Source organism: Leptopilina heterotoma, unplaced genomic scaffold (assembly GCF_015476425.1).
Source record: "Leptopilina heterotoma isolate Lh14 unplaced genomic scaffold, ASM1547642v1 Lhet_47, whole genome shotgun sequence".
NCBI lineage: Eukaryota > Metazoa > Arthropoda > Insecta > Hymenoptera > Figitidae > Leptopilina > Leptopilina heterotoma.
Genome location: NW_025111098.1, coordinates 3670225 through 3690151, shown reverse-complemented (window position 1 = coordinate 3690151; position 19927 = coordinate 3670225). Strand labels below are relative to the sequence as shown.

Genomic DNA, 19927 nt, shown 5'->3' with positions numbered 1-19927 from the left:
TGGCTGACACCCAATTTTCGGTTTGAGGTAATTATAGTAGTTTTAAAAAACTTTTTTTAATTACTAAGATTAAATAAATTATTATGAAACCTATTTTCCTTCAAGATAGATGTATTGAGCTACTTAAGATAATTTTTCTAAAAGATAATATTTTATTCCAGCTAAGAGAACACATTTATAAGTCTCTGGGTGTCGCACACCCAGTGTGCGGTTTAAGGATGGATTCGTAAGTGTGCGGTTTAAGGGTTAATTGTCCAAATTTTCGAGTTATGAATTTTCGAAATTTTGGACTTTTAATTGTAGACCTATATTCAGTAGCTTATAAGTCCGAAAATATTGAGTTTAGGAAAAAGTTGTCACAGGATGAAAGTTTTAGATTTCTTTCAACTTTTAAGAAATGTAAACAAAAAAAATTTTTTTTATAAACAAATTAATTTTTTTAAATTTTGGGCTGGATTTTTTTTATTTTTTAAAAATTTATTTATTCCTTATAGTATAGAGAAGATTTTCCAAATAGTCCCGAAATAGGCCTGATGTGTTAAATGAGTTTTAAAACATTTTCAAAAATCACTTGCAAGCATCACAGTGGGATTTTTTCACAATTAACTTTTTAAAACTGTCTACAGCCTAAAATTTTTAATCTATTTGAGTGTTATTTGTTTTAAAGTAAAGGGTCTACGCTGTAGACAGTTTTAAAAAGTTAATTGTAAAAAAAAATCCGACTGTGATGCTTGCAAGTGATTTTTGAAAATGTTTTAAAACTCATTTAACACATCAGGCCTATTTCGGGACTATTTGGAAAATCTTCTCTATACTATAAGGAATAAATAAATTTAAAAAAAATAAAAAAAAATCCGGCCCAAAGTTAAAAAAAATTAATTTGTTTATAAAAAAAAAATTTTTTGTTTACATTTCTTAAAAGTTGAAAGAAATCTAAAACTTTCATTCTTTGACAACTTTTTCCTAATCTCAATATTTTCGGACTTATAAGCTACTGAATATAGGTCTACAATAATTAAAAGTCCAAAATTTCGAAAATTCATAACTCGAAAATTTGGACAATTAAACAAAAATAAAAAAATACGTATCTGTTTTTTTTCGATGCAGAATAGAAAAAAAATATTTTTGGCCGATTTTAAGAGGTCGACTAAAATCTCACGTGGAATTGCCCATTTGCATATATATAATTACTATTTGAGTTTACAATAATATATAATTTTATTTTTAATACAAAAAATATGATTTTAATATTGAGAACGAACTTCTCGTTTAGTCGGAGAAATCGATCGGTTTAGCGAGATGTTCACTTCAATAAGACGAGCGAACATGACTGCTCGATTATCAAAACAAGAAGAAAATCGTTTTTTGGTTCGTTTCTCGGATCGTGTCGCTCAAAAGAACCACTTGAGTGATTCCTCACATTTCAGAATAAATTTAATTTAATCTTTTTGAAATAAGACAAAACTATATATGTACTTCGAAGAAGGACATCTAATAGCAACAAAAAAAATATGCCAAATAAATTAAGACTTAAAAATAATGATCGAAAAACTTAAAAATCCAAAAAACGTTTTTTTTCTGACACCTCTAAAAACATTTGATCGCCTCTGATTCTATGTTGAATTCATGAAACTAAACGAAAGTTTGTTAATAGAAGTTGAATGTTAAGTACTATTCCCCGTGTAGAAAAATTTCGTGGCGCTAGCTAGCAGCGCTAGACTGCATGTAAATTTACCATGTATCTAGCACTGCTAGCTAGCGCCAAGAAATTTTTCTACACGGGTCACAGTACCAATATCTCCATCTTAAGTTGAGTTCATAGCGTCAAATTTCTAGTGAGCTGGTTTACCCCAGTCTCCCCTACTAAAAGAAAAAAAATGTTTAAAAAAAATTGAGATGCAAAAGCAAAATGATTTCTGATTTGGCCTGTAATGCCCTATATGTATATATGCATTTAAAATAAAATTTGCTTGTTATTAATTCATTAATAACTTAATAACTTCATAATTAATAACTTCATTAACTATTTAAGTTTCTCTTTGAAAGTTTAAAATTATATTAATAATTACAATACATACAAAATTAATAAAATTTTAGAAAAAAGATCGCTCTAATAAGCCTAAGTTTATAAAAATAATTTTTACCTAAAAGGTATATGTAACAAATATAAAAATTACAACCGAAAATGAGCATCAACAAAAGAGTTACAATTAACTTTTTAAATAAGATATATAATAAAAATGGTTGAGTTTGCAATTTTCTTTTTTTAAAAATGAAATTACTCGCAAAACAATAAACATTTTTAACTTTCTTTGGCTTATGTTAAAGATAATTTGCCATAAAATTAAAATATCTTATTGCCATTAATGTAATAAATTAGATTTTCCAAGAAGGTGACAGTGGTTGAATTTGGTCCAAAAACGATTGAAAACTGCTGCCAAATTGTAGTACTTTGCATAAATTTTTGAGTCATATAACTTCTTGTCATCATTTCATGAACACTTTGCTTAATCAAAGAGATGACAATTTTTAAATTTTCAATTAACCCTCACGTTTTTGGAAATTAATTCGATTTTTAAAACACCAATAACTTTGTAATATTTACTTATCAAAGTCGTATATATGTAAATAGGTTGACAAGTACATTTTAATAATTATTATAAACGTTAAACATAGATTACTATAGTATAAAAATTATACAAAGGTTTCCAAAAAAGTAGTTTAAAAAATTTCAACAATTTTTCAACAAACAACACGATTTCAACAATTTTTTTATTTCAAAAGAAAAGAAATTAATGAAAGAATTAATGAAAGAAATATTAGTTTAAAAATAATTAAAAAATTAAAATCAAAACAAGTATCTAAAAACATTTAACAAAATAAAAGAAAATTATTTATAGAATTTGGAACATTTTTAAAAGTTATAAAGATAGACTTCATTAAACGATCTAAAAATACTCATCTTTTATCTCCCCCTATGAGACCTTCAATTTTAAAAAAATCAAGTCTATAGCTCTTTTTGTTTCTGAGATATTGAGGGAAACGTAATGTTAGTATATACTATCCAATCCTTTTATTTTGACCTTATTTATTGTAAAATTTTAATAAATGTTTTTCTTAAAGAGAAAAAGTTCAGTATAATATATTTTTTAAGTAAATGCTCTTTTGAAATTATAAATAAAAGACTGTAGCAAACTATTTTTTCACATTTATGAAAGTATTAAAAGTGTGGAAACCCCGAACGAGATGCTATGTTGAAGACGGAGAGTTTCGTCCTTTTCCGGAGTTTTATTATAGGGACGGCTATTCTGCCGTGTGATATAAAAACTTAGTTAACTGACATTTTGGTGAAAAATGAGTTTTTGGTATCAATGAACTCGTAAGAAAAAACTGCGTCTAATAGTTATAGTTTAAATTTTTTTTGCAAATTATTGTTTGTAAAAAATTAATATTAAAAATCTTAGAAATTGCAGAAAATGAAGGAATATTTGATAAAAAGTTAAGGAAAGGACTTTGCGTAGTCCAAAAAACAAACGAGGCTACGAGCTCGAATGTAAGATTTGAAGGAAAAACTTAGTTAAAGGCATTTGTGTGTTTTTTGTATCAAATAAGTAGTCGAGTCTGAGCGTTGGATTTGAAAGAAAAACTTTGCATCTGCAACGCTTGCAATTACCTAAGTTCTTCCATCAAAAAGCCAGTCGAGACAGAGCCGAACGACTACTTAACTGCATTCGGCTAAACTCGGTTTGTCCTCGGGACGTAAGCAGCAAGCAGCCGTCCTCTTACCACATGACGTCATTGTCAGTTAGGTAAGTTTTTCCATCAAATCGGAGAACCAAGCTCGCGTACATTTTTGTTGAGCAACTACGCAAAGGACTTTACCTAACTTTTTACTTCATATTTGCAGTTTTTCCTTATTTTCTCGTTTCGATATAAATGTCAGTTAACTAAGTTTTTATTTCAAACGGCAGTATTGGGCCTCTATTGAGCCGGGCCAGGGTAGATTACATTTTGGACTCGTACCGAGAGGTCTCATTTTCTGCAGTACGGAATATAAGATTTAACTGTTTGGTGTTTCGTGTATTCTGAGACCAGCTTCGAGGAATAAATGTCTTATTTATTTAAAAACAGTGTTTAATTTATTTATGTATATTAAATCGTTGTTGTTATTATTTATTTACTATTATGGTAAAAATAACTTTACCACATATCAGAAGTGGGATACACACACGTGCATGTGTATCTCTAATTTTAAGATTAAGAATGAACTGGTTCCGCTAAAACAAAAACAGTGTGATTTTTTAAGTGCAAAAAGTGACTAAATATTGGAAGTGGAAAATCATAGATGAGCAATGGGGAAGCAGTTCCGATGAGAAATGATGACATGATCATCATCGGCGTTATCATCGTTTGACTGGTCGAAAACAACAGATGTAACTGTTTCGAGGATAACCTGAGAGATGATAGTAAACTGAAGGTTGTATAAACCTGAAATAAGGTATGGCGAACGATTCAAAAACAATGCTATAATAAATGACTGATAAGTTTGATATCTGCTAATTGACTAGTGATATTGAAGTTATCCATTTACATTTGAATATTTGAATAAAATAGATACAATAAATAAAAAGATTGTATTCTTTAATAGAAGAAATTGCAAAATGTAATGAATTGAAAAGGATTGTTCTTTATCTTAATGTCTATGGTTAAATGGTTGCATTAATTAAGTTTGATTAATCAGTTTTCTAGTTTGAAGTTAAGTCTAGAAATCTAGAATCTGGTGTGCTATTTTATTTGAATTTTAGTTTGTCTTAAAATGAGATTTTTGCAGAGAAAAAAAAGTGATTTTATGAAATATTACTGAGAAAGCAATAATTAATTAACAGTGTGTAAGGATTTTTGAACAAAAATGTTTATAATTAAATTGTTTGTTGCTTTTGCATTAATTTTGTAGAAAGAAATAATCTTTATATCATTTAACGTTTATTCAAATAATTGTTTAGAGTTGTTTTATGTACTATAAACTATGTAAGTTATGATAATCTTCTTATGATTATATCACTGTTGTTGAAAGGTTCATCAGAAATATTTACTTCAGTTTAAGTAAAGTTTACAGTAAATATTTATTTGCTATTTATTAAAGTTTTGTTCTGAAAATTGGGTTTGAGAAATAATTAGAAAAAGAAAATTAAAATATTGGTTTTATTTTAATAAAAGCATAAATGTTAATTTATGAACTCAAATAAAAATGAACCATTTATCGTTATAAGAAACATTGTTATTTCTTTTAAACTAAAGTAAATCTAACTGTTAATTGAGATTGAAATTTTCAATTTTTGTTTCGAAATAGAACCGAAATAAGAAATTGATTTCATGTAAAGACAGAATTTTGTTGTGCCAAATGTGCATAGTTGAAGGAAATAAGTCCTTTTGCACAGCGGGGAACCGACCGCTGGGGAAGTACCGGGTACATAGAAAAAAAGGGACATCTTTTATGACCTTATGAGTATGAATATCGTTTGGTATTCTACTCTAAAAGATTCTTCGACCCGTTTTTTCAAACAGATGAAAAAAAGAGGTTCTCACAAATCTTAAAAATTATTTCCCTGGTAAAATTTGTTAAAGTTTGAAATATCTCAATTTGGTTACATAAAAATTCTCTGGGAAAATTAAAATTGTTGAAAGCATTTTGTAATGCGAAAAATTTGTTTTAAATGTTGTTAGACATGTTTCAAATATTTCGTTATTATCACGATATTTGTCGTAAGGTTTTAAACGAGACACATGTTTTTCTTGCTATGTAGTTGGGGCAAATAAAACATGTAGGTAAAACTTACGAAAAAGAGAAGGAAGATGGTAGTCTTTCTGCCATTATGGTTACTTTACTTAATACCGTTTCACACTGAGATGAACTTTAATTCATATAAAAATGACTGTATGTTAAAGCAACGCTATCTTCGGTGATTTTGGAGTATTTTCTTTTTCTAAGTTAATGTTGGAGTTTGTGTATACCACAAAGTAAATTGTGTGGATGATTAATTGTTTGCATTGAGGGATACTCGAGCTTTCGAGTCTGCTGACATAATTTTTATTGTTGTGAATTTTGTTTGTTTAATTTGTCTGATTGGTACGTAAATCAAATAACCTTAAGTAGGTTGATTCATAATAACCTATGTGTTGCCATATGTTTGGCTGAAATACTCGAAAGGTTTGATAGAAAAAAGATCATGACAAAGTGTCAATACAATGTGTCAAAGTCACTCAAAATTATGGCAGTGAGAGCAATGAGTTTCTTTTGGTGTACTGATTTTATTCATACAATGGTGGTTATACTCATGTTAGTAATTTATTCTTTGTTTGTCTACTCATAGGGGTAGTAAAGTTTGAACTCAGTCAAATTTTGAGTCATTTAAATTTGAGCTGATTGAATTTGTGTTTTCGAAGTTGAATAACTCAAACTTCTTTTCTGAACTATTTAAAAAATGGGTTTCTCTATGTTGATTATGAATGATTTAATTTTTAGAATTAAATTTTTGTGAACATGAAAGAAGAAGGTTCTTATTTATGTATATATTTCTGTTCTGTTCTTTAGCGTTTGGACATTTATTGGTTATTGTGCATAAATTTTATGTTTTAGCATTTTGAAATTGATTGATAATACGTCAATCCGTATTTTTCGGGAATTATTATTCCGTATGTATAAATAATAGCACTAGGTCAAGTCAATAGCAATAGAAAATAAACTGTCTCGTATTGTACGCATTGGAGCCATAAGGTTCAACTGCTGGAGAAAAATTTAGAAAATAAAGAGAAACAATGTGGCTAAGTATTACAAGTATCAAACAAGACCAGGGTAGATTACATTTGGGACTCGTACCGAGAGGTCTCATTTTCTGCAGTACGGAATATAAGATTTAACTGTTTGGTGTTTCGTGTATTCTGAGACCAGCTTCGAGGAATAAATGTCTTATTTATTTAAAAGCTGTGTTTAATTTATTTATGTATATTAAATCGTTGTTGTTATTATTTATTTACTATTATGGTAAAAATAACTTTACCACAAGACGTTTATGTATTTATGAATTTAATAAATAATAATTTTTAACTATTTTATTTCTTTCAAGAAGCTTTTATTACATATGATAAGTTTGGTAAACAATACCATTTTAAAAGTTTGTTATAAAACATACTATTTCGATAAAGATCTATAAAAGCATTGCACTAAAGAATTTCTAATGATTAACAAGCAATTAATTTAAATTATTAGAAATTTTGAATTAATACATTGATAATATGAACAAGAGTATTCTTAAGAAACTTCTTTTTAAAAATGCATAACCTTATTTTATGTCTAGCAACAGTGTTGACAAACTTGGAAAAAAAGCAAAAAACTTTTTTTCTCGAAATGGTATGTTTTAAAAACATCTACCGAAATGGTACAGTTTATAACGAATTCCTGAAATGGTACAGTTTTTTCCACCAAGCCGACGAAATATTGAATATCATAACCAATTCTAGTAAAACTACGAGGGACTCTTTAGATGCATTAAATATATATTAACCGATTTAAAATTAAAGATTCAAATCTGCTTTGATTCATTTTTACATTCCTAGAGTAACTGCCGTTTGAAATAAAAACTTAGTTAACTGACATTCATATCGAAACGAGAAAATAAGAAAAAACTGTTTGTTTTCAGAACCCTAATAAAAATTAAAAAATTGTTCAATTTAACTTCATATACTGGGTATGTGAAGTTATGTGTTATCGACTGAGTTACTGAGAACACGTGTTTATATCGCACTCGTTTATTTTTGAAAACATTTAAGAATTGTACCTTTTTCTCAAACTCAATTATCGTCAGCTCTCTCGATATCTAACAATGATCTGTCTGACAAATGCTTGGATGCTATACGGGTTGCCGTGGGACAGGGGCAAAGTGCCAAATTCGCACAATTCCAAGATCAAATGGCCTCAATGTTTGAAACTTTTAAAAAGGAACAAGCCGATTTTAACAGAAATTTATTATCAAGCATATCGTCGATGAAGGAAGATATTAATGAAAATTATAAAAAAATTAGCTCCATAGAAATTGATACTGAGTATTTAACAACTTCTTTAAAAGCTGCCAGAGTTGAAAATGAACAGTTAAAGTGTAGAATTGGTCATTTAGAACATTCGGTCAATATGCAGGAACAATCTGCACTGCTTTCTTCGCTCGAAAAACATGGACTTCCTGTGAAAAGAGAGGAAAATTTGCGTGAAAGTTTTATTACTATAGCGAAAAGTCTAGGTGTTCCTATCACTGATGATAATATTGACAACATTTTCAGAATTCGTAAACCTAATACAGAAAATTCAATTCCATCAATAGTGATTGTTAAGCTTTCAAATCAAAATTTGAGGGACAAATTGATTAATGAACGTAAGATCAAAAAAAAATTTTCTACAGTCGATATTGGTTGGCGTGATAATGAGAAATCGTTTATCTACATACGTTAATCGTTAACACCCATATGAACCGTCGAATCTACTCTGCTGTTGTAGCCTTAAGGAGAGATAACAAAATTAAATACCTATGGATTTCCGGTGGTAAAATCTTTGGACGTAAGGCAGATGGCGAAAGAAGGTTCCAGTTTACATCGCTTGAGGCTGTCAACGCTATAAATTAATAATGTGAAAGATTGGTTTTGTTTTTCTTTTTTGATTATTTTCTAAATTTTCATTATCTTTTTTAAAAATTTATCATTATTATTATTTTACTGTATTTTGAAAGACATTTTACAGAGTTCTATAGTAATTAAATTTTTGGAGTTTTTTACGAATTTGTCTTATTTACTTCAAAGAAATAATGAATCTCCTATTTCTTACATTTTAAATCATCTAGTAATTTTTTCTTTATTTTTGAAAATTGTTAATTATTTAATAATTACTTTTGTAAATTTAACTCAAATTAATTATGTACTTTATGATTTCTACCATTTTTGTTTTGTAATCTCGAAGCCTGTGTACTTTTATAATTTACTTATTATTTTCAATTATGTAGTAATATTTTCTTTTTCTTTAAAAATTAATAATTATTTAATTATTTATTTTTTCAATTTAAATAAAATTACTGATCTATTCTCTATTTTACACTTTTTTTGTTTTGTAATTTTAAAGCCTGTTTATTTATATATTTTCCTTATAATTTACATTTTTATTTCAATTGGGGACAGTGTGTGGCCTACTTTTGATATTGCTTTTTATGAATTTAATTATGGCGACGTTAAATATTTGTCATGTTAATGCACAATCCTTGCGTGCACATTTCATAGAATTTAGGGATTTCTTTAAAACAGGATTTTATGATGTCATTGCTGTTTCTGAAACATGGTTTAATTCCAGTATACCTTCTAGTCTTGTTAATTTACAAGGATATAATCTATTTCGTAATGATAGGGAGAGATGTAGGGGTGGTGGAGTGTGTTTATATGTACACAGAAATATTAGATGTTCCTTAATTTCTATGAGTTTTGAAAGTTCTCATCCATCTGCAGAGTTTTTATTTCTGAAAATCCATGCTGAACATGATAGTGCTTTGCTTGGGGTAGTTTATAAACCGCCAAATTCTTCATTTGGAAATGACTTAGAGAATCAAATATTTTCTTTAGTTCAATTTTTTAATAATATTTTGATAATGGGCGATTTTAATTGTAATTTAAATACTTCTTCACCTCATACTAATTATTTTGTTTCTATGATATATTCGGCTGGACTATCAGTTGTGCCTCACGATTCGACGCATCACTTAAGCAATTCTAGTACTAGGATTGATCTGATGCTGGTTGATGATTTGAATAAAGTGCTCTCGATTGGTCGGTTTTCTACAGTTTCCCTCTTCTCTGGCGAGAAAACCCATTGACGGGTGGTCCAGGCGTAATGCGAGTACTCCTAATAAAAGTCGGCTGTAGACGCAAATTAGGTTTAATATATATAGAAAAATTTCTAAGTAGAATGGTTATGCTTAATCCAAAAAAGTATTTCTCGGGGATTCTTGTCGAAGTGCGTAAGGCCAATAGGGCAGGAGTATAAACAATAAAAAAAAGTGCTCTCGATTGGTCAGCATCCAGTTTAATTTTTGTCAAGTCATGATTTAATCAACATTAAATTTGAGCTTGGAGGAGATTGGTCCCAAACTACTAATAATTCTTTTTTTATACGTAATTTACATAATGTTCATGAGACTGATTTTCTTGCTCATCTTTCAACTTACGATTGGACAAGTATATATTCTACCACAAAAGAAGAAAAATAATGATTGAGCTTTTCAGGCAATGACTTAAATCAAAAACTTGAAAAATCCCTAAATGCTTGCATTCGTTATATTTATGATATTCCTAAATTTGAACATATTACGCAATATAGAATTAGGTCTGGCTTATTAAATGTTGCTACTAGACGTAAATTTTTTATGGGTAATTTACTTTTTTCATTATTTAAAACTAAATTTCCTGATTATTTATTTAATTTTTTTGAGTTCAACAAAATTGTCGAAGAAAATTACTACAGGCTTAGAGAAAGAAAATCAATATTGATAATACCACCACATCGAACTTGCTTGATGCAACGATCTTTTATTGTTAGGGGTGCAAGACTGTGGAATAAATTGCATCCAGTTTTAATAAATGCACCTCATATATTAACGTTTAAAAAATTATTTTTTGAATTATTATTTAGAGAAAACAATGGAACATTTGATATTACTTATTGGTAGGATTTATCATTATTGTCATAAATTATCTACAGTTTTTAGTTCAGTTTTCATATATTAGTAAAGCTGTTACATTCCTTATATATATATTCAATATTGTTATCTTATTTTCGTAATTTCTTCTCAGTATTGTTATTATAATTCGTCGGGTTAGCGCAATATCAGACTTATTCGACAAACAAAGCAAGAACATACTTATTCAGAAAAAAGGCAAGAACATGCTTATTCAAAATATAAAGAAAAAACAAACGAATTCGCAAATTAACCTTTTTAGTCAGATTTTAAATTTTACTTTTGTACAATTGAAGGGCTGCATAAAATAAGGGGACGAACGCGTGGTTGAAAGGGATAATATCAGTCAGGTAGCAGCGAGCGGCTCAAGGCCTGTCACTGCTACCCGACTGGTACTATCCCTTCCAAGCCTCGCGTTCGTCCCCTTATTTTATGTAGCCCTTCAATTGTTTTACGAATAATAACTTTTATTTAGTTCCATTGAGAATAATTTTTTTAATATTTTGTTTTTCTAATATGAAAAGTATTATTGAAATAAAATTATAATATTCTTGATAATTTAAAGTCAGACTAAAAAGGTTAATTTGCGAATTCGTTTGTTTTTACTTTATATTTTGAATAAGCATGTTCTTGCCTCTTTTCTGAATAAGTATGTTCTTGCCTTGTTTATCGAATAAGTATGATATTGCGCTAACCCGACGAATTATTGTAATCATTCTTGAATAAGTAACCAAATATAATTCTAATGTATCTGTTCCTTGAAGGGCTTCGTAGCTCTAGGAACTTTGTTATTCTTAAATAAATAAATAAATAAATAATGATGGTGCTCTGTTTAATTATGAAATAAAAAATTAATTATTTAAACAAATTATATGAAAAAATGCACTTGCGTGTTTTTCCGAATGCAAATATGAAGTAAAAAGTTAGGTAAAGTCCTTTGCGTAGTTGCTCAACAAAAATGTACGCGAGCTCGGTCCTCCGATTTGATGGAAAAACTTACCTAACTGACAATGACGTCATGTGGTAAGGGGACGGCTGCTTGCGTCCCGAGGATAAACCGAGTTTAGCCGAATGCAGTTAAGTAGTCGTTCGGCTCTGTCTCGACTGACTTTTTCACGGAATAACTTAGGTAATTGCAAGCGTTGCAGATGCAAAGTTTTTATTTCAAATTCAACGCTCAGACTCGACTACTTATTTGATAAAAAAAACACACAAATGCCTTTAACTAAGTTTTTCCTTCAAATCTTGCATTCGAGCTCGTAGCCTCGTTTGTTTGTTGGACTACGCAAAGTCCTTTCCTTAACTTTTTATCAAATATTCCTTCATTTTCTGCAATTTCTTAGATATTTAATATTAATTTTTTACAAACAATAATTTGCAAAAAAAATTTAAACTATAACTATTAGACGCAGTTTTTTCTTACGAGTTCATTGATACCAAAAACTCATTTTTCACCAAAATGTCAGTTAACTAAGTTTCTATATCACACGGCAGAGTAGAGATGTGGTATAGGATGAAAATTAAAAAATATTTATTTTCCAATGTATGTTTGGACCACCCTCGTGGCCAGCCGGTTTTGAATACATCACAATTCAACATGAGTCGAAAAGACCAGAGTACAAAAGGTCGATCCCCCAGTACCGAACCAGTCTACCTACCAAAACAAAGCTATTATCTGAAGGTAAAAAGTGACCAGTTTTTCAGAAAATTAACATCAGAAAAATTTTTCAAAAGACTAATTATCATTTTAGAAAGCAGTTTAGAAGTCTTATTCAAGTCAGATGTAGACTATTGGAAGTCGAACGACACAACATTCTTAAGAGTTTTCCTCTTATATTTATGTAACTAAATATTTAATATTTGGTATACACTATTAAAAATCGGATAACATATTTTACATAAAACAAAATTACATGAACTTAGTATCCAAACTTATCATTAATGTAACCACTAAAAAGTATAGGAAAATAATTGTCATCTATAATTCATGAGAAGCAGAATTTTATAAACTTTTTCATAAGACTTCTGTAAGCAATTAAATTCAACTCTCTAGATTAGTGTTTGATATAAATAATTATCATGATTTAAAGCAGTTATATTTTATAAATAGATTTCTATTTGATTAAAGTTATTTAACAAACATAAATAGTGTGCATTTATTGTATTGAATATTACTTTATTTGACATCAAAATATAACTCTGAATTAATGAGGAAGAATGTTTAAGGGACGCTCTAATAACTATATTTAAGTAAATCGACATCTTACCTTCTAAAATCAATATGGTGGGTTCTAAGGGAAGAGGATTTCCGAAGCAGTTTGTCTCACTAGTGGACTCTAAATACACATGCGTTGAACTACTTTCCTCACTTGAGCTGTCTGAAGAATGGAGCTGATCAGTAGTAGTTTTTAAATCAATTTGTTTAGTGTATGATTCATCTAAGATTTTATCAGCCATTAATGTACTTGAAGAGTTTTGTAACATCGAATCATCATCATCATTATTATCCATACAGGGACAAGAACATTCACATTCACCACCAGCCCAAATTGGAGGTGATAAAGTATTTATTTTTAAAGGAGTAGTAAATGGTTTTTCATCATGATTAATTATCTCTCGAGTTGCATTTCTTGTTAATAATTGTTCTGGTGGATTATGGCTAATTTTAATGTTTGGTATTAGAGAATTAGTGTCATCTGCAGTTGGCATAGAAAGAGAGAGAGCAAACACAGGTTTTGAAATTGAAGGAAATTCTTGTTTATCTTCAATACTAATAGCTACATTAACAAGCATTTTTTGTGATGAAGAGAAACTCATACCGGGAAGAAATACATTAATCTGATTGTTTATTGATGAATTAAATGAAGTAAAATTAGATGGAAGTTTATTTTCTAACTTTTTTTCGGTTAATAGACTATTTTGATTCTGTTTCACAAGCGAATCTTCTGATAGAAATTTATTATAATTTTTTTTTAAATTGTAAACAAATTTTTCGTTACTGTCATTTCTTTTTATTGTTGGTATAATTTTTCTATCGTTGTCTTTATTTTTTATTGTTGTTTCTTCTTGCAGTTTTATAATTTCTATCTCTTCTTGTTCTATATAATATAGTGGTCGTGGTATAACATGCTGTAGTATCTTGTATTCTTTAGTCAAATTGCTTTTATCCTCGGAACTATTTGAGAAGGAGTTTGCATCTGTTTCTTTCCCTGACTCTAATGAATATTCCGAATTGAGTTGATTATCAGATTTTATAGTAAAGTTTGATGATTCAGTAGCGATAGATGAATTATCATTTAGTAATATATCTTTTACAATAGAATTAGTAATTGCGGAATGAGGAGTTTTCACATAGAAATCAATAAGTGGTGCATTTTCACTTTCGTCACTTTCGACCTTTTCTATTTTCAGATGATAATTTTTATTTTCTTCTAAGTCTGTTTTCTTGGTAAACATATTTTGCAAAAAGAATGTCCTCTTTAAATCATCTTTAATTTTTATGTCAGGAGATACAGTGGAAGCAACAGTGACTAATTCTACAGACAACAAATTTTTGTGATCTTGCAAGGTATTTAAAGAAATGTCAAACGTGGTGGAAGGTGTAGGTGAATTTAAAAAACTAGAATTAGTAAAGGTGTTGCTTAAAATATTTTGATAAACAATTGATCTTCTCGATATTTTATTTGTAGCTTTAAATTTTGTGTTCATCATAGAATTTTCTTTACTCTCACTAAATTTATTAACTTTAGTAAATCGTCCCGCATTATCATGCACAACCTTATCCAAATAATCGCCATGCAAATCAGTAAGTTGTTCCAATTGAACATCTGATTTTCTAAAGGTGACCTTAGTCTCAGATGGAACAACTAGTTGGTGTGAGTCATGCTGGTTAAAAGTGTCTCTACGCTTACGAAGAATTATAGGTTCTACAAGATTATCATTAAAGGAACTCATACCTCCAGAGGTCGAAGACTGCTGCTTCGTTTTACTTAACGATGTCGATGAAGTAGATGTTGTTTTATTCGTTTCTGATGACATCGATTTTGATTCTGAATTATCGCCTACCAAGACAGTACACGCCTTTGTACCTTGATAGGACCAATTTACTATGTTAGAAGCTGAAAATTAAAAAATAAAATTAGATTTAAATTAATATAAATAATTCTTTATGATTAAAAATATTATTCACAGGATTGTGAATGATGAATTTGAATAAAATATTTAATAGCAATGTTTCATAATAAGGCTAATTAATTATTAACTCTAATAAATATTTAACTTAAATATTTTTCAAGTTATTGAATTCAAATGCGATGATAGAATTAAAGAATTTTAATGGCTGACTAAATAAAAAATGTTAGCATTTGCATAAAATTTCGTTCTTAAAATCGCCATATCCAAAGATCATGTGAAACTTAAAAAATTAAATTTGTAAAATCTATAACATGATTCGACTTCTGCAAATAAATTTTGTAACAGAGTAAAAAATACCACCTTTACTCAAAAAAGTATAAAAAATAAAACAGTTATAATGTACTGTTAGTGCAGATTGAAATAAATCTATTTGTAAATTTTAGCAATTGCATTAATAAGCAAAAATTCAAAATTTGGTAAAAATTTAACAATTTTTTAAATTTATACCATATTTTTTTCATGTTTGTACGTTGTGTAAATACGACTTAATATGTAAGGTCAAAATCTGGTAAAAAATTTATTTAAAAAAAATTTTTAATATTTTTTTAATAATTCTTCATATAAAAATACTTAAACATTTTTTGTCCTACAAGTTTTTTCTTAAACAATTGTTTTTAAATTATCAACAAATTAAAAACTAGGCTGTTTATTTAAACAAATGACCATAACTTTCTTAAAAATTAATATAGTATCTATTAATTTTTGAAATATAATAATAAATAAATAAGGGAGCGTTCACAAATGATGTCACGTTTCGGGGGGTCTCTACAAAACGTGACACAATGTATTTTTACATGTCACATGTTACATGAAACATGTCACATGAAATTGCGTGACAGGGGGGAGGGGGGGTCTAAAATCTCGAAAAATTGCGTGACATCATTTATGAACGCGCCCTAATAATAAATAATAATGAATAAAAAAAATCTCAATTTGAAAGGTGATAAAGTAAGCTTTTAATTGCAATGCATGAAATTTATGTGTGATGACTTGTTAAAAAACTACATTTGTTTAAAATTTACCAAAAAAATTAAAAATTTTGTTTATTGCTAATTACACACGGTGGTCAGGAACAGATTTTAAATGAAGTGAAAATGTAGAGAAAATCTGTTTACATAGATTCATTGTATACATAACAACAAAACAGAATCACTTCAACTCACATCTTTAATAGATCATTTACAGGTTTTACAACATTTTGAAAGTTTTAAAATGAGAGACTCTAATTGAAAGAATTAATTAGCATATTTGTATGTTACGCATGCGCAAATGAAGACCAGTGAGATTTCTAGTTCAGTCCAAGAATTCATAATCACAAAACAGAAGAATTTTGTTTACATTCTGACGTATAGGGGAAACTGGGGCTAAACCGAACAAGTCAAATATTTCCGAAACCATGAAGAATTTCAAATAATGTTAATAACCTGTGAACGCGCTATTTCGTAAAGCATATATTTTATGAGGTTTTAGGGACATGTCATTTTTCTTGTAATAATAGTTGCCGTTAATATATAAAAATGTCGTTTTTCGCAATAAAAGTAAAAAAAAATTTCAATTTTTTTGGGTTTTTATCGTTATAATTAAAGTGTTATCATATGGCCATTTTTTATTAGCCGAAGGTGTACTGAGTTTAGTAGAAAAAAAGTTTAATGGAAAACGTTAGGAAGAAAAAATTTATTGCAGATTAATTACACAGGCACACAAAAAAATAAAAAAGTCAAAACCCAGAGGTCACACCCCCCTATCCCCATGTTTTTGGGGTCGCTGAAACCGAATAAGACCATGAAAATTTTTTTTTATCGGCCATTTTCCCGCTACCACCCCCTTACACCTGCTCCCGAGGGTTGGAATTTCAGTTTAAAAAAAGTGGAGTAGGGTGTTTATTCCTATGTTTTTTGGGTCGCTAAAACCAAAAAAGACTACCAAAAACAAATTCTTCCCTCCCTTAATCCCCTACAACCCCCTTAACACCCGAAAGGTGGGGGGTCGAAATTCGAATTTTCACGAAAAGTCGATTACGGTGTCTAAACCTACGTTTTTTGGGTCGCCGAAACCAAAAAAGACTACCAAAAACAAATTCTTCCCTCCCTTAATCCCCTACAACCCCCTTAACACCCGAAAGGTGGGGGGTCGAAATTCGAATTTTCACGAAAAGTCGATTACGGTGTCTAAACCTACGTTTTTTGGGTCGCTGAAACCAAAAAAGATTCCCTAAATCAAATCCTTTCCACCCCGATCCCCTACAACCCCCTGTAATAATTTTTTTCAAATAAAACGAACCGATTTTTGGGAGATTGAAAATTAAATATTAATTATCAAAAATTATTACAGGGGGTTGTAGGGGATCGGGGTGGAAAGGATTTGATTTAGGGAATCTTTTTTGGTTTCAGCGACCCAAAAAACATAGGTTTAGACATCGTAATCGACTTTTCGTGAAAATTCGAATTTCGACCACCCACCTTTCGGGTGTTAAGGGGGTTGTAGGGGGTTAATGGAGGGAAGAATTTGTTTTTGGTAGTCTTTTTTGGTTTTAGCGACCCAAAAAACATAGGAATAGACACCCTACTCCACTTTTTTCAAAACTGAAATTCCAACCCCCGGGAGCAGGTGTAAGGGGGTGGTAGCGGGAAAATGGCCGATGAAAAAAAATTTTCATCGTCATATTCGGTTTCAGCGACCCCAAAAACATGGGAAAAGGGGGGTGTAACCTCTGGGTTTTGACTTTTTTATTTTTTTGTGTGCCTGTGTTATTAGATGACGGTGTGGGGCTAAGTCGGAAGTCGTGATAAAAAACAATCAAATTTGTGAATACTATAATTTATTTCATATTAATCACCTATTTTATATTATATTCTTTGCATAGAACCACTTTATCAATAAATAAATAAAGAATTTATTTTAAAACACGAATTAGCAAGCGAGCTGCTGAAAAAAACAAGTCTGAAAACTATAATTCATTTTATATTATATTAATTACATATTTTACATTTTATATTATATTCTTTGCATATAACTACCTACAAATAAATAAACAAAGAATTGATTTGACTTTTCTACAAAAATAACGAAAATTTGTCTCTCTCTCTTTAATTAATTAGCCATGTCCGATTTAGCCCCATCAATTTTCAGATTTTCGTTTTTGAGGTAGTCACCTTCAAAGCAATATATCTCCAATGCTATTGTAGTTTTTAAAAAACGAACAAGTGCGATTTGTAGGTAAAGGAACAAGCTTCAAAACGGTATATTACTCTTTAGCAAAAAATATTTTTTTCTATAAGTTTTCTGGTCAAAGACCAAATCCGTCCGGTTTAGCCCTGGTCTCCTCTACAATGTATAACGTTGGTCAATTTTAAAAATCCAAGATGGCGTCTGAGATACAAAGCTTACAGTCGAGAAAATACAAGAATTCCTTACATTAAAAGCTAAATAATAGATACTGATTCTTCTGAACACTTCAAATTAAGCTTGCAAAGGTATTTTCGAGGTCGCAGAACAAGAATCAGAACTTACATTTCTAAAATTTAAAATGGAAAATCTAATATGGAGGCAGAATGTTACATTATCTCCGATTTGCTTAAAATTTGTTACTCAGGGGTTTTTAGGGTCGCTGATTATGAATTCAAGGCTGGATTTGAAAAATACTCAGTGGGGAGAGAGATGGGGTGGCTTAAATAATTTTGTTAGTTTCTGCTAAATGAAGTTTCTTTTTATTATTTTTGTTTTGCGGTGACCAAAATTGTAGTGAACTGGATCATGTGAAACAAAAAATGTCAATAGATTTAGTTAAATAACACTGTAAACTAGTCTTTAATCAAAGGATTTATTAAAGTATGCATTTTTGAGAAAATGACTGACAATCAAAATTCGTGTTTTGATTTTCACTAAAGAAACGGCCGTTGTTTTCGTCTATAAAACAACCATTTTCTATCGAAAAAAATCGAACGATTAAAGACTACATTTATATCTATTGAATAAGCCTGACAAATTTCAGAAAGATCGGTTCAGTAGATTTCAAGTTATTTTGGTCACCGAATTAAAAAATGCCATTTCGAGAAAAACGCATTTAATATTTTAACTTCAGTTTACAGTAGTAAGAAAATTTTTTTAAAAATCTATTTCGTGTCCAGATAGTACGTCTTCACATTGTTTAAGTAAAGTTTCTTTACTCAGATCAGTGTTTATAGGTATGGATAGAGTTCAAAACATTTGTTGGTAGTGGTTTATAATTATGCTAGGCAATCGTCAACGCAACGGATTTTGTTCTTTTAATAATGTTCATATCTTAGTCAATTTTTTTCGGATCGACTTGAAACTTGAAGGACGTATTATTAGATGGTTATGCTTCAAAAATAGGCAAAAAAAATTTGTAAAATTTAAAAGTTACAAGTGGGAGTAACCCCTTAAGAATAATTAAACTTATTATGAGAAACATAAATTTAACACTCCTCAGGTTAAGTTCTAAACAGAAGAATGTCAACTTTTCAAGTTTAAAACTCCTCAGGGTGAATTTGATTATTCTTTTTCATTTTTCTCCGTGTGGAATAAATATAAAGTAAATTCAATAAATCATCCATCATATGCATAACTGTTGAAGAAAGATTATTATTTGAATATATTTTATTATTTAAAACACCTTGACATTGCGTCAATTTTCAAGTTTTTTGAAAATTAAAATTTTTTAAATGCTGTAAAACATGCACATGATCTAATAAAGATGTGAATTAAAGTGGTTCTGATTTGTAGTTATGTATACAATAAATCTTTGTAAACAGATATTCTCTTCATTTTCACTTCATTTAAAATCTGTTCCTGACCACCGTGATGAATTTCAATACTAAAAAAAATATTTTTTTAATTTATTGTTTTGATATTATGAAAGTAGGAAATATTAGCTTCGAAATGAGACCTTAACCAACTTTCTACCTTTACTAGAAATTAATATAAAAATCTTTTTGTATATGTCTTTATTT

The 19927-nt window shown here is 29.3% G+C and overlaps 1 protein-coding gene across 4 annotated transcripts in view; it reads right to left on the bottom strand.

Moving 5' to 3' along the window:
- The window catches only part of LOC122507463 (teneurin-m), a 312536-nt gene that overhangs the window by 129913 nt on the left and 162696 nt on the right, over positions 1–19927 (bottom strand). For 2 of the 4 annotated variants that reach the window (XM_043620183.1, XM_043620184.1), the window contains exon 5: positions 13031–14881. In XM_043620183.1, the coding sequence (XP_043476118.1) occupies positions 13031–14881 (1851 nt within the window). The remainder of the gene's footprint in view (positions 1–13030; positions 14882–19927) is intronic. The other 2 variants (XM_043620185.1, XM_043620186.1) reach the window with 2 other exon arrangements.